Here is a 16,434-nt window from a genome sequence, read left to right on the forward strand (position 1 = left end):
CAAGACGATATTAGGCTCATTCTCCTATTAATGTATTAAATAATAATAATAATAACTATTATTACTTGTACTTTTATTAGGCGGCCTATTATAATTCGGCTATCAAACTGCCCAGCTATTTCACTACACGTTGACATTTAAACTGATAACTTCCATGCGCAGATGTGGCAAATCTGTCACAGGACACGCGATATTGACAGTTGCGTCTGACTATATATGAACTAGCTGTTTTAAATACAGTATTTTATGTTTAACGTTAGTGTATCAGTATGTTTGAAAGTATTTTTTTATTATTATTGGTGATTCCATAGGCTCTCTCTCGTGCACCTGCGCAGTTTAAAACACCAAATAGTTATGCTATGACAAGAACAAAGTCTCTCTCTTGCTCCAGCCATGCACGATAATATCGTGAATCATCGATCTAATGGGCTGACGATATGACGATTTGAAAAATGACCATATCGCCCGACACTAGGACAAATTGTTTTAATTTCATTCCACATGTGTTTTTTGTTCAAACGACTTGAAAGTCTGGCAGCTTAGTGTGTGATCGTCAGTCATTTAGTGGATTATGATCAGTCTTTTCCCTTTTTTTTTATTATTTAGCAGTGTTTCCCATGGACTTGCACTCTATTTGTGGCGGCATAAATATGAAAATTAATTATCTGCCAGCAGGAGGCGCTTATACGGTATTATCACAGTATTGAAATTTAGTTGAAAAAAAGTGGACAAAGTATAACAGGTTAAATAACTTTTTTCTTATAACAAAAATAACTGAACATTTAAATACAATAAAGCAATACAGAAAAATATATGAAGTTAAAAGTTTTACACAGATTAAAGTGCAAGAGAACTATAAAGACAAATCGGTATCACTTTACAATAAGACCTCATTAGTTACCCATTAACATTCACAATAGCTACATTTGCTACAAAAGTTATTAATCTTGAAAAAATACAAGTTCATGGTAGCTCATTAACACAGCTGCAACTTTCGATTTTAAGGTGGGCATACACGGTGCGATTTTTGCTGTCGTACAAGTTTGCATGTGATTTTATTTTATTTTTTCAATTGTGTGGAAATCGCTTATGCTCGTATGGTCGCGGCTCGTATCATTTGCGGTGAATTACGAGCCGAGTAGAGTGTCTTACGAGCACTTCCCGACCTCCCGATCATTTTTAAACATCTAAAAAGTTCGTGAGCTATCGGTTTGAATTCGTGACGTGTGCGCGGTTGAACGAGCCGACTTGTTGATTTATCTGAAGTTGACCAATTACGAACTAGGAAAACCACAGAAGAAGAAAGACGAAGATGGCAGTGCCACGGCAAATGTGGACTATTGACCAGGAGGATAAACTCGCTGAAGTCTGACAGGAACAGCGAGCGCTGTATGATGTTTCTAGCAACGTGTTCCAATGCCTTTTTAGTTCTCTCTCTCTCACACACACGCATATGTAGTTTACAGGGACTCTCCATAGACGTAACGGTATTCTATACTGTATATCCCCATACACTACCTCTATCCATCACAAAAAATGCATGTTTAAAATTTCCATTAAACACCGTATAGTATTTTTTTTAAGCTATTTGGTTTACGAGGGCACAGGAATTGTCCTCACAAACCATGTTTACATGGTATTTTGTAATACCTATTTCAGATATTTATAAACCATATACAAGAACACACACACACACACAGGGTGACCAAATGTCCCGGTTTCCGATTGCTGAAAAATAACCTGTACGTGTAGGAAACAGTCACGGCTCGTATCAATATTTTATATGCAGTTATGAGAGAGGGAGAGCAGTTATATTAGGCGCGTTCGACTTGAAGCAGCGCTGCACAGAATGGTCACCTGTATGACATCAAAGTACCGCGAGAGCGATTCGAATGCTTTGGATATGTGTGCTCTCTTATCGCTCTCGCGGTACTTTAATGTCATACAGTGATCCTTCTGTGTGTGCAGCGGTGCTTCAAGTCGAACGCGTCTATCAACTTTGTGCGATTGCTTCTGGAATTCACAGGTTGTAAAATCGTGTCGTATATCATCTCGTCCGTACGATTTTCAGATAAACTCACTCGTGCCGTGTGCGTGGACATACGATTTTCCGACCATCCAAATTCGCACCGTGTACGCCTGCCTTTAACAATGTGTTATTAAATATTGGAATACCTAAGATTAATGAATGTTCAGAAAAAAATTTCATTGGCAGTTTAACTAATGAAGGCCTAATGTCAAATGTGAATGAACAGTGAAGAATATTTAGTTAAATATTTTAGTATTTGGCGCTGTGATGAACACCATTGTGAATTCACAAAATCCGAATGGCTGTTTAAATTATTTAAATGTTTTAGAAAGTAGTGCAGCTCCTTGTTTTATGGGGTTTCCAGGGTAAAGGCTGCATTTTCTGCAGTTTAGCGCCATCTGCTGTCAGAGAGTGAATGTGTTTTTATTCAGCGCGTCTCTCACGTTCCCCCATGTGCTTCTCATGCATGCTTGTTTTACATCAGAGCACGTGTCTTTTGACCGCGCGGACAGTAAGCGTACGGGAGGTGAATGAGGAAACAAGTGGTACTGCGTGTCAAGTTTGTCCGCCTTTTGAAAGTTGTGGACGCAGCTGTGTGCGAGACCGAACGGAACACAGAATGTGAAGTATACTCAGGGCTTATAAGGCCCTACTGTCTACAGATACATCTGCTATCGTCGATATCTCTGACTGTCATCGATACACAATACTATCGTCTATCGACACAACCCTACTATATATTCCTTTTTATGTAGCCTATATAGTTTTATTCTGTTTTTTGTTCACAGAAACGCTGCAGGTGTGTGATGCGACCTTGTGTGAATCAGTGTTCTTCACTGGTTTCAAACAAAAAGCTGCATGTTACCTGCCATTCATTTTCATTTAAATGTAGGCCCAATGCTTGGCAGTTCGGATAAACTCTTAACGGCAGTTTATTGCCATTGCGACTTACCTTTGATAAATTTACAGCTGAGAGCAAGCATTTCACTCACTGGATGCGTCAGCATCATGTTTGCATATGGCCATAATTTGCCATCTGACAAACTATATTTTTATTGGTTTAAAAATTTATTTATTTGGATTATGTAACAGACATGCAACTTGTTAATTAATGAACCATCAGTTTCGGCCCTTTTTTCATGCTATTTCCGATATGCTGATTGCTTTAAAAAAAAAAAAAAAGGTCAATAAATATCGGCGACCGATGCATTGGTACAACCCTAGGTATTATATTACATTAACAAATCATGACTCCAGAAGTTTCTAAAACTGTACGTTCCTCAATATGTTGTTGTTGTTGTTTTTTTTTAGCATTTTAATTTAAGTATATTAATAGTTAATTTATATAAATAATTAATAGTTTAAATATATTAATGATAGGTTTTCATCCACCTCTAAACTTAAACATGTTAAAACTGATGTGTATAAAACTCACTGTTGGTGTTTCAGGTGGAGCCGGACAATCCAGCAAAGAGGAATCGTCTGAGCTGCGAGCTGATCACCTCCACCCCTCAGAGAAAAAATGACTTGCCGAGGAAAAGCATCTACAGGGCGCGCAGAAGAAGCTTTGTCAATGGAGGTCAGTCCCTTCTGTGCTCTAGTTAAACAATGAAAACTGATAATATAGTCTGCACTGGAACTGTCGCTGTACGGAAATGTCATTGGGACTAATACCAGTGAAATGGCATGATTTGACACTGCCATAATTACAGCAAAAACTAATATGCTAGTGAACACACTTTCATAGGTTCTGTATTAATATAAATACTAACAAATTACCGTATTTTTCGGACTATAAGTCGCACCTGAGTATAAGTGGCATCAGTCCAAAAATACGTCATGATGAGGAAAAAAACATGTATAAGTCGCACTGGACTATAAGTCACATTTATTTAGAACCAAGAGAAAACGGGGCACTCTATGTTTTCAGTGTTGACTACAGGAGCACTGAGCAGCATAGAGCGCCCTCTCGCAGCTGTAGACGGTAATGTTTTCTCTTGATTCATTTTTAATCATTTCTCTTGGTTTGTCAAATTAATTTTGATAAATAAGTCGCACCTGACTATAAGTCGCATAACCAGCCAAACTATGAAAAAAAGTGTGACTTATAGTCTGGAAAATATGATAATTCAAAACAATGGCATGTAGCCTTCAAGAAAAACATTTTGCTACTGTAATCAGAAGTACAAATAAATGATCTGGTTTCAGTATCAAGCAATTAACTGAAAAAGGGCAACAACTATAGAGTAATAAACCTATATGGAGTTGGGGATTTAAATGGTCTCTTCTGCATTTATAATTTGATTATGCACATTTTTTTGTTCATTTATTTTTCCCTTTCATACTTTGTCCTATAGAAACCACAAACCATGACACGAGTAAGCCTAACGGGAAGTTGGAGGACACTGAGGTGGTTGTGAGCAGTCCACCTCGCACCACCCTGCTTGGAACCATCTTCTCTCCTGTCTTCAATTTCTTCTCACCAGCAAATAAAAATGGTAAATTATTTCTGCATCAGTTGACACATTAACACAACACTTGTACACAACAAACTTCTAGAAGATGAACTAGCTTCGGTCTTGTACTCGTATTTTATATTGTATTTCTAACACATCTGATTTATTTATTTACAACAAGAAAAAACAGTAAACTTGTTATTACTTGCACTACTGTCTGTTCATCCAGAAACACTGAATAATCCATTTGCACACCAAAATATTTTCTATGCACTTTACTTTCCATTGCAATAGTTTAAATTGTTCATTTGTTCATCGTTCTGCCTATAGTGTACTACACTTTTACATAATCCATCTGTATAGTATGTTCATAGTACACCTATCTGTATATCATGCAGATAGTATTTAAAATCTGTAAATTATGTCCATAATACTTATCTGTATAGTTATTGTACATATTGTAGACCTTGTATATTCTGTACTTACTGCTTATTGCACTTCTGGTTAGATGCTAACTGCATTTCGTTGCCTTGTACCTTACATGTGCAGTGACAAAGTTGAATCTAATCTAAACAAATTGTTTATATTTCACAAATTGCCTCTAAAGATGAGACATGACAAGTCTTAAGAACATTAAAAAGTGCAGTTCATGAGAGGAAGTTTTATGTAAAATGACAATATTGAAATATAAATAAAAAAAGAGAGAGGGGGGATTCTAGCTAAAACTGGGTAGTAGAGCTGCCATTTTGAATATTGAGCGAACTTAACTAGGCAACTATACATCCTATAAATGCCAAAATTATTCTAAATTCCATTATCCATGCACCCTTCCTGCATGCAATGGTATTTGTAGTATTAATATTTTGATGACCGTAAAAAAAAAAAAAAAACTGTTGCACCTTTATTCAGATTAATGCATGACCAATTCAGGCATGTTTTGTCTTTCCTCCTTTCTCCTTCACTATTATCCTGTTTGTCCTCTCAGCCTCGGATTGTCCAGGCCAGGTGGTGGAGGCAGAAGAGATTGTGAAACAGCTAGAAATGGAGCAAGTAGAAGAGATGCCCACCAGTACTGCCACATCTAAAGAGCCCCTAAGTGTCCCTCTCTACACCAGTGCCATGCCCTCGGCATTCAGACCTCCACCCTCCACTCACACACCTGCAGAGGAGAGTGTAAACACCCCCCACTCTGACCTGCCTCCTCTTACAGGTGTGAAAGACGTGACATTACTGTACTTAAGCCTAAACCAAGGTGCAGTCTCCTTTAAACTGAAGCATTTTTATTTGTAAGAAATATTTATTGAGCACCAAATCAGCATAGTATAATGATTTCTGAAGTATCATGCGACACTGAAGACTGGAATAATTGTAATCACAGGAATACATTACATTTAAATTCTATCCAAATGCAGAAGAGAAATATTGTGAAATAGTATCATTATTTAAAGTATTAAAACTTTTTCTGTTGTATTTTATCAAATAAATGCAGCCTTGGTGAGCATGAGACTTCTTTCAAAAATATTATAACAATCATACAGATTTACAGAGGCTAGAATATATTGACATAGTGCTTTGTTTCATATTTTATTTTAGCTCCTGGCTCTCCTGCAACAGGGGGTTATGTGGACGCCTCTCTCACTGTCCCAGCTGAAGGATCATATGAAGAGGAGTGGGAAGTGTTTGACCCGTGAGTTCACCTTTAGTGAATGTCTGTGCTCAGGGCTTTACAATAAGATGTTTTTTTTTCTACTGGCCAGTCAAGCCAGTAGTTCAGATTATTGCCTGCCTTGTTGTTTAGCCCTGTATAGTGACCTTCCTGACATATGTTAATCAGCACAATTTGCCACAACAATATCCAGTTTATACCAAAAAAACACACACCAAATGTTTAGAGTAAGTAAAGCAGCAATTACAAGATCAACTAAAGATAATTTGGAAACCCTCTCAGAAAGAAAAAATGCTGTCACTGCACACATGCTTTTTAAGCATTGAGAGGAAGTTGAGGAGGTGGGATAAATGTGTGTCAGAGCTTCGCTGTTACAAGGACACATTTTCTGCCCGGTGTCTGCTTATTTTAAGCAATCTGGCAGCCATGCACACGTGCTTACTCCTTATTGCGGAAGCGCCACCAACGATGATCTGAAAACACTAACAAGCTGGAGTTTAGCGATCTAATGAAATCGTTGTTCAGCCGGTCTGTGTTCTGTCATGAGATCTCGACTGTATTGTTTGCGATTGTGATCGCTGAATAAATGCACTTACTCGACCACTGATGTTTGAATAGAGAAACATAGACTATGGCCATTTGGAATTACTATTAGGGAATTTCACTGTTATATTTACCAGTTTTCATAATAAAGACAGAGAGAGTACAAAAGTCTTTGGTATTCATATATATGTATGTGTGTGTGTGTGTGTGTGTGTGTGTGTGTGTGTGTATATATATATATATATATATATTTACATCTCACCAGTAAAGACGCTCCTGTAATTAGTAGTATATTTCCAGCACGTGCGTTCAGATCAGGGTTGCCAGGTTTTCACAACAAATCCTGCCCAGTTGCTTCTCAAAACTAGCCCAATCGCGTTTCCAGGAGGTTCCCCGATAAAAATACCGCATACCAAGGAAATTACATTGGAAATGGAAACGCCTACATTGGAAATGACAAACTTGAGCGCGCAAAAGCTTCATTAGCTGTTTAATCTAAAAAATTGTTTGTTTTTTTTTATGGGCAAAAGAAAATCATTTATTATTATTATTATTTAAAATGCAAACATATCAAGATATATATCGAATATCGTAAAAAATTTGACTATATAGAGATATTATTTTTTTTTATATATCGCCCAACCCTAGATTATATATCAGGTGGGCAAAATTATTGCTAGGCCACACATAAAACTTTCTGACCTCTCTTTTTACTGTGACAGTAAAAAGGAAATTCTCACTTATTGTGACAGATCCTTCCAGCCATCTTTGTAGTTCATTTTAGGCACTTCTATCTGGTAGACGACGGTGGTTGGGGGAAAAAATGCCAAGCACAGGAAGATTTTAAACAGTCTCCACTATTAGCATTTTAAATGTCGAACTTTTAGGTTTATTTTAAGAGTTGTATAGGTTCTATTTTGGATTTTTATTTATAATTTTTTTGTAGTGTTGTAAAAAATTATATATTTTGTGCAGGTATTTTTTCATCAAACATGTACCTCCACTAACCGAAGAGCAGCTAACTCGCAAACCTGCGCTCCCTCTGAAGACTCGCAGCACTCCCGAGTTCTCCCTGGTGCTTGACTTGGTCAGTCTGCAGACTTACTCCTACTACAAGGGTTTCATTTTGGCATAGATTCTCATAATATATTTTCCTTGTACAGGATGAAACCCTTGTCCATTGTAGCTTGAATGAGCTGGATGATGCAGCACTAACCTTTCCTGTACTCTTCCAAGATGTCATATACCAGGTAGAAATCTTTGTGTGAATGCATTGTTTGTCAGTAGCATAACACTAGTGGGTGCTATAGAACTGTTTTAAGAAATGAAGAAAAGTATCCAGGAGTTTCAAGCAAGTCCCTTATCTTGAGTGATTTGAAATTTGTGAATTTGTGACTGTTTTTAAGGGCTAAATTCTAATTCACAATTTCTCTTAGGTTTATGTGCGATTGAGGCCATTTTTCAGAGAGTTCCTTGAACGCATGTCACAGATTTATGAGGTAAGCCTTCATTCAATTTACTCCACGTAACCTTTCATAAGGGATGCATGATATTGGATTCTGCCGAAATTTTTCGAATTATTTTTACCAATACCTATATCGTATGGCTGTGCGATTTGGGGAAAATATATATTTATTTTTTGTTTTTGACAGATCATATGATTGTGGTTTGATTTGAAATTTAAATTTAGCAAAGTCAAGTTTCAGCTTAACATTGTAGCACAGTATGGGTTAGAGGTCGACTGATATATTGGGCCGATATTTGTCATTTTTTAATATATCGGCATCGGCTGATATCCGTGTTTAGTAGCGCCGATTTTAAAGTCAGGCACGTCGGCGGGCAGCCCCGTGTTATTGGTGCGGTGGAAAGTACTGCTGCTGCCGCTGCATGTGAAGCACCCCAAGCCAAAACTTTTGGAAGATTCAACAACAGTCCTGGGAGATTAAGGTAGTCAGAGAATTTCACTCTGTAAATGGGGTGGAGAAGTTGGCAGCTCTAACAAACACTGCAGCGTGACGTTACCAAAGTAAACTGTCTCTGACGTTACTCCGCCCCGCTCACAGACAGCACCGTGCTCTGAGAGACAGCTGTCCTGGAGCTGCCCAGAACGGTGAATGACATTTGCTCGGAAGCATGGTTTGATGCAGACAATAACCAGTTTCCATCCAACTCATTTGTATTTAGGGATGTCAATATTAGATAATTTCCATGATCGATCGTCGTTTAAATTAATGATTAATTAATAACCTTAATGCTGCAAAATGTGTCTGCAGCGATATTATTATGTGCAAAAGCCACTTGGAAAAAAAGCTTTCTCACAAAAATTAAAGTGGTTTTAGTCTGAATAAAATGCTAGTAGCAGGACTATAAAATGAATAGATGTGATTATTATCATTTGATAAAATGAAGAGAGCACGCCATACGTTGGAGATCATTTTACTTTGTTGACTGTTTCCCGTCAAGGAGACCGCTGAATGCGCTTCTTTAAATGGTTTCGTGGTGCTTGTTGTTGTATTTTAAAACGCAACTGCAATTTTTTCAAATGACACACTATAGAAGTGGTGCAATGGATCATCACACGTTCGGCACACACGTGACCCGCGGATTGATTTATGAAAAAAAAAAAAGTTGCGCATGTCAGTCCACACTCAGTGGTCATGGCGAGCGGAGAAACGGAGGAGCTTGAACGGCCCGTGCGTTTTGGATTCCCTGTCAGATATAATGATGAAAGAAAGAGGTTAGAGTGAAAACATTGTGCCAGATCTTTATGAACAGGAGAAGAAAAGAAGTTGTGAATGAACTATCCCGAGCATCCTCTGTTGCGCTCACGACAGACGGGTGGACGTCCAGGGGGACGGAGAGCTATGTGACGAAAACTGCTCACTTCATCACAGCACACTGGGAGATGAGAAGTCGGGCTATTATGTTAAAAATAAGATATTATGTGCACTTTAAGTTGATTTCATATATTTTAATTTAATAATTTAATGTTAATAAAGACAAAACGTATGTTTATTTGTCTTGGCCTTTTTTTTTTTTTTTGATCCGAAAAATGATCCGATCCATATGAGGACGAGCGAGCGCGGGTTTGACTTGAGCGGCAACCTCCCGCTCTCTCTAGTGAAGCCAATAAGGAAGTGACTAAAACTGCAATTCATTGACTGGCCACTTGAGGCTGGCTGCAAAAGAGAGTCAATCCCATAGACTCCCCATGTTAAAATGCCCAACTTTACAGCAGTAAAAAAACATGTTTTCAGTCTGGTGCAAAAAATGATTTTGGTCTATATAGCTAATTTTGCCCTTCATGACAACTGTGAGGGGGGTGAATTTTTTTATAACTCATCCGTTTAAATTATATTAAGCATTAAAGTTCTGCATAATTAAGGGTGTGGCCACTTGAGTGACAGGTGAATTGCCACTGCTGTCACAGCCGTCGCGCTAGGTGGGCATGGCTTCAGCAACCAGCTCCCGACCTTTTGCCCATTTTCGATTGTCCGGGAGAGTCGCACGGTGACGCGCTGCCAAGATGGCGACGGCTCGCTCTGCACACTTTAGGCTTCAAAAACTCTCTTCAGGAGTCTACGGGTGACGTCACGGACACTACGTCCATGTTTTTATACAGTCTATGGTTTGACTAGATGTATTTGGAGGTTATTGCTCGCGTCTCGTTCTGCACATATCCAAATGTTTCCATATTCGCAATGTATCTGAATGTTAAACTATAATATTTTTTATTTATTTAATGTAAACTAGACGGAAAAGATCATCCTCTTCACATGAGCAAAAACGTCCTTGGCATAACAGCAGAGTGGACCGGTATACGGGCTATTTAAACTGACCAGTGTAACCTTTTAAATGTTTGGTTGACTGTACTTTATTTTAATAATGAACAGTCTGCGATGTAAGTTTGAAATTAGAATGCACTTTAGATGTTCTGTGTCATTTATACCAAACACAAATGTTGCTGGTTGCTAGTGTGTTTGCAGCACTACTGTTATTTATTTTTTATATTTATTTTTTTATATTTTTCAGTTTAATTGATTTTTATTTCTAAAATTGTATGTATTTAAATGTATATTTAAGTTTACATTTATGTTCCAACAAACTTGAAAAATTCTACTTGATAAATGCTCTAAAACTTTTATGTAAATGACTGACTCTTGCATTTCCCCAAATATATGTGGTCTTTTAGATTTTGTATTTGAAATTGGATTTATTCACCAATATGTTGCATTCGTGCCTAAAATTGTCATATGGTGTGACAAAAGTTATTCTAAATAAAATGAAAATGGAATACACTCTGCCTAAGCAACTAACTTGAACATAAATCGTTATCATTACTATTTTAGGATTTAACATTTATTTTGTGCAGATTAATTAGATTTTCAATTGTTTTTCTAAACTATCATGCAAAGTAAGTCATCTCTTCTCAGCCTTTCCAGATATTTTAAATTAATTGTTAAACCCGGTTATAAATCTATGAAAATGCTTGTGACTCTTGCTGATACTATTTCTCTTGTGTCCCATTGACTTTTTTTATGATTTATAATTAAGAAAGTATTTTTACTGGCACAATTCTGAATGTCACACCAAATTATATAGTGTCACGCTGTATGATGAACTGCACCACTCCACAATTTGTCATTGCAAAAAACTATATTTTATTTGCATTCAACATTCAATTAATTCAATTCAGTTAACATTAATAAGACAAGAAAAAAAACATACTAACATTGTTTTAAAACTTTAAAATGATAAGAAACTTAGAAATATGAGTAAATCAAACACCATCTCACTTCATTAACATTCAACATGAACAATTTAAAATCAAAGGAGAGCGTGTGTTGTAACAACAATTATAATTGTTTAACAATAAAAAAACAAATCAATTTACAATTAGTTAAATGTTTTAGATTGAAAATTCATAGATAATATAAAAAAATACAGTAAAAAACATAAAAATTTATAATTTTCATATGAATTATCCAATAAATCTTGAGACCTCCTCTCTTGTTGCATGGTCAGCAATGAGTCTTTCCCTGTATTTTTTTGTCCTCTCTTTACCTGACATTTCTGCCTGACAGACAAAACATTGCATTTTTTAATAGACAAAGCATTGCAAATATGGTGAAACATGGTTAAATTAAGTATAAAATTTAAAAGAAATACATTAATTGTATAGGTAATTTAATGTTCACTATTACATTTATCGAATATGTTTTGAATAGTTATTTATTTATCATTTAAAAAAGGTGTATGTAATATTGTGTGACAAAAATATATCATATGGTGAGACTTAGAAAAACCATATGACGTTTTGTTCAGTTAAGCTAATCTCTTGGTTAACTAAAAACAGCTAGCTTATACTTAGCATGTAAATTGCTACATGACAGGAATGATTTTTAAGAATAAATAAGTAAAATTTGTATAAAAGTGTTTAATTTTTATGTACAAAATGTGGGCATATCAGATACAGAGCTTTTTAATTAAAAATTAAAAAGCCAGAACTCGCCTCTTGACCTTGCATACCACTCCAGAGATGACACTGCAACTTCCTGGTTGAGTGTGGACCTCTTCATCATAATGAAGTCCAAATTATTGCCGTTCAAAATATAAATTGCAGTGTCACACCATATGATGCCCATTTTACGGACAAAATGTATTTGGCCATAACTTGCTTTAAAATCATACACAGACATCAACACTTTCTGTGTCTGTTGAAATAGCTTAATTCTGTTACTTAAACTGTAAATCTATCAATTATTTATACTTTGCTGATATATATTGTCATATTAGTAAGGTCACACATATCCTGGACAGTCACACCACATGACAATTTTGATGTTTAGATAAAAATTTTAAGTAGAGGTCTTTAAACACCAACTACAGCTATGTTATGCTGTAATCATATCTTGTCAGAGGAACAACATGAAGATATATATTTTTAACACATACTCATTTTTATTAGGTTATGACATCATGGACAGGTAGAATTGCATGTCATGTCTCCCACCCATATATATAGTACCTGTTTTATATATTTAATACTTGGTCAGTTTATTGATTTTGTTTGGTTAACTTTGGATACATTTTTTATTTTAATACCGTGCAGTGCACAAAATTAAGATTCGAGAGATGGTTTAAGTCAGTGCTCAATAAATGATAAGTTTAGAAATCTTGTGCATCCACTTATTATTAGTGTGACATTTTAGCATGCAAATGAAGGGGAAAACTTCAAGATATCGGCCCTAAAAATCGGCAGCACATATCGGCCATCGGCTGACCCTGACCTCTAAACATCGAAAAACCCATATCGGTCGATCTCTAGTATGGGTATCGTTTCCCTGCTGAAAAAAAAAACAACAAACCACCACAGAAATTCTTATGGTTTCCATTAAAACAAAAACATAGCTTACATAGGCTGATTTATTCATTTTTAAGTATTTGGGATTTTAAGAACAAGTGGAAAATGTGCTGAATGTTTCATTTCATCCAAGTGAAATTAGCAAAGCAGTTAGACTGAATTTACACTTGTTTTAAAGTGCCCCTATTATGCCATTTCCAATATTGCCTTTCATGCAGTGTGTAATGTGGCTTTATGTAAATGTAAACGATCAGCAAAGCTGTAAAGACCAAAGGCCACGATAAATAGTTGTCTCACAAAATAACTCAGCCTAATTCTATTAATTCGAATCCCACACATTTGCATAATTCCCTACTATGTTCTATGTTGGCTGGCAGCAAACAACTTGACCCCGCCCACAAACATGGCATTTTACTGACGACTGCTTCTCTAATCTCATATAAAATCTCAGAGAGTTCAACATGGGATTCACTACACGCTTGCTCTTGAATGATGACTCTGTACCCTTTTTAATTGGAGCTGGCTCAACTGAATCACAAGTATGATAAATAATGGATGTTTATATTTTCTATGGAGTGTTCAACATCCGGAACAATGGGCGTATCGTTTCTGACACACTGCACCCCGTAGACCAGTCACAACAGACTAGGCCATCTGACCAGTCAACTCACAGAAAGGAGGGTTTTAGAGAGACTGAATCATATGGCGCTTTTCCACTGCATGGTAAGGTGCAATTTTGGGGGGTTTTCCACTGGGTACAGTACTTGATACCTGGTACTTTTTTTTGTACCACCTCAGTTGTGGTTCCAAGTGAACCATACCGTTACCAAAACGTGACGTGTAAACTCTGCTGATCATTGACTTGCCGGAGAGTATTGTCACTACCTGCGTCACTGAACTTGTGACACAACAGAACCGCTAGACTTAAATCAGCACAGCCAACAAAGGATCGAAGGCAACTATTTTGAACGAGCGCATCTTTTTTAACAACCAAAAAATGACTGTTTTGTGGTCTGTTGAGGACAAGGCATAACAATAACGTCATGTCCAGGTGGATGCTCCACACTGGTGGTGGTTGAGGAGATTACCCCATTCTATGTAAAGCACTTTAAGTGACCAGAAAAGCAATATGTAAATGTAAGGAATTATTATTATTATTATTATTATTATTATTATTATGCGAATAATCCTGCCCACTATAAAGCAGCACTAAACTGCAGTGGAAATGCAAACCAAGCAGTGTTGTACCATACTGAGTCCTGCCGAGTCGAGTCTTAACCACAAAGTGGAAAAGCGCTATTAAAACTGCTTTGAATGAATCATTTGAGAATCGCTGGAAAATGAGGTGATATTAAATGCATATTCTGAGAAAACAAAAGTGTTTTGACCTTGCATGTTGTCCTATTGTAGGAGACTTCCAAAACAAAATTAGGAACCTTAAAAATGGCATAATAGGGGCACCTGTAAATTTGGAGCTAGGTTGACACAGGTTGTGCGAGTGCGTCAAGCCTCATCCATATTGTCAGATACGCTCGTGGAGACTTGCGGTGTGGTGCCACGCGAGAGGATAACCAAGCATTATGAGACAGGCTGTGTGTATGCACGGTTCTGTGATCACCAGTAAATTTTCATCCAAAAGCCAGAGGGCGCTTTGTGCTGAAAATCCAGATTTTGCAGAAGAAACCCAGGAAATGCCTATAACAGTAGCTGGATAAACATAAGATTTAATTTTCATTAAAATAAAGTTTATTTATAATACAATGTCTTTATCACTGCTTAAAGTACTATGAAATATTGTGTGTCTTATTCTGTGTAAAAAGCCACATCTCGCAGAAGGATTTATTTGAAACACTCGACTGATGTTATGAAGTGAGATTGGAGTAAAATGTTATTAAATGTGGTATTTTCAAATGCTTTCAGATGGAGCAGCATTTACTACACAGAACCGTAGTTCACTGAGAAGCTACACAAACAATTGTCATTTCATAATCGCACAATAAAATCGTCGGCAAACTTGTCAGTGAACTAATTATATAAATATATAATAATTATATTAATGGTTTAATGGCTGGTTTAATATAAATTATTTTAAAACAGCAGAAGGGCTGTTCAAAAATGCTAATTCATTCTCTGCCAGCATGTGGCGCTTTCAGAACTGCATAAAGACCTGCAGCCTTCATATTTATCCAATGAAATCATAGTCTTTTTTTTTTTTTTTTAAATCATGGTATTTAGCTATATGACAGTTGTCTTTCCATCCCCATTGTACTTTTTATGGCCTTAAATTTGATACAATTAAATGTAATACTTTTTATAAAATAACAAATACAATTAACTGTAATAAAATGCTTAACACTTCGGGTACAGTACAAGTATCCTTAAATGCACTTTCAAATGAAAACTAATCAAATGAAAAAAGAAAAAAAAATGCATATTAATTGTATGAATAATAGATTCTACTGATTCTCATATTAGGCTGCTGTACTATAACTACATACTGCACAGGTCAGTTACACAGTTAACTTTCCCAGATGTTTAGATTCCGTTGAGACAAAACCATGAGTGAACCATGGGTTTTTTTGACAGTTGAAACAATAAACGCTAAAGAGAGTGTAGTTTAGCCCCTGTTGGGATGAAAATTGTTGGTTGAAATTAAAATAAACAAGTGTAGGTTGTGAGCGAACAATTTGTAGAGATCTGCCAGAAGCAGCAGCCACTTGAACAGCTGATGTGTTTGAAAACCTCTGATGGCCAAACTACAATGGAATTCCCAAATGGTAAAATCAAGTGATCCCGGGTCGATTTGTGTTCACTATGCACGTTTTTAGCGAACAGTACCTTAAGCCAAAAGCTAACCCTGCTCAGACCACCTCCCGAGATGGTCTCTATTCAGTTCGCTTCTAAGGGGTCTGAGATCATTTGGTGTGTTCACATATGGGCCAAAAATCATGCGAACCATGATCAGACCCCCTGAAAACACCCATAAATGCCAGCAGTCCAAAACAGTGAGTATTATCATCATTCAGTCAAAGCTTTGCTTCAAGAATTAGCCACATTGCTGATGTGATCTAATCACTAGCACACCCTGAGCACAAGTGAGTTAAAATATTCCAGACAAATCCGCATAATTTTTCATATCTGGCTGATCCCGATATTTACATTCTAAAGCTATTATCGTCCGATTCCGATATCAGTCCGATAATATCGTGCATCCCTACCTTTAATCCTTTATACAGTGGACTGAAGTGTTCCACTGTTGACTTTTTTTCCCTCTAGATCATTCTCTTCACTGCCTCTAAGAAAGTTTATGCAGACAAGTTGCTGAACATTCTCGATCCGAGGAAACGGCTGGTGCGGTCTGTGGTCTTTTTATCTT

General features: G+C 36.7%; 1 protein-coding gene across 1 annotated transcript in view; it reads left to right on the forward strand.

Annotated features, from left to right (window-relative positions):
* Positions 1–16,434, forward strand: part of ctdspl2b (CTD (carboxy-terminal domain, RNA polymerase II, polypeptide A) small phosphatase like 2b) — a 33,950-nt gene that overhangs the window by 9,705 nt on the left and 7,811 nt on the right. Inside the window, exons 3-10 of the mRNA XM_059530137.1 lie at positions 3,479–3,608; positions 4,387–4,527; positions 5,471–5,695; positions 6,079–6,172; positions 7,670–7,781; positions 7,858–7,944; positions 8,131–8,193; positions 16,335–16,414. Of these exons, the coding sequence (XP_059386120.1) occupies positions 3,479–3,608; positions 4,387–4,527; positions 5,471–5,695; positions 6,079–6,172; positions 7,670–7,781; positions 7,858–7,944; positions 8,131–8,193; positions 16,335–16,414 (932 nt within the window). The remainder of the gene's footprint in view (positions 1–3,478; positions 3,609–4,386; positions 4,528–5,470; positions 5,696–6,078; positions 6,173–7,669; positions 7,782–7,857; positions 7,945–8,130; positions 8,194–16,334; positions 16,415–16,434) is intronic.

Source organism: Carassius carassius, chromosome 3 (assembly GCF_963082965.1).
Source record: "Carassius carassius chromosome 3, fCarCar2.1, whole genome shotgun sequence".
In the NCBI taxonomy this organism is placed as follows: Eukaryota; Metazoa; Chordata; class Actinopteri; order Cypriniformes; family Cyprinidae; genus Carassius; species Carassius carassius.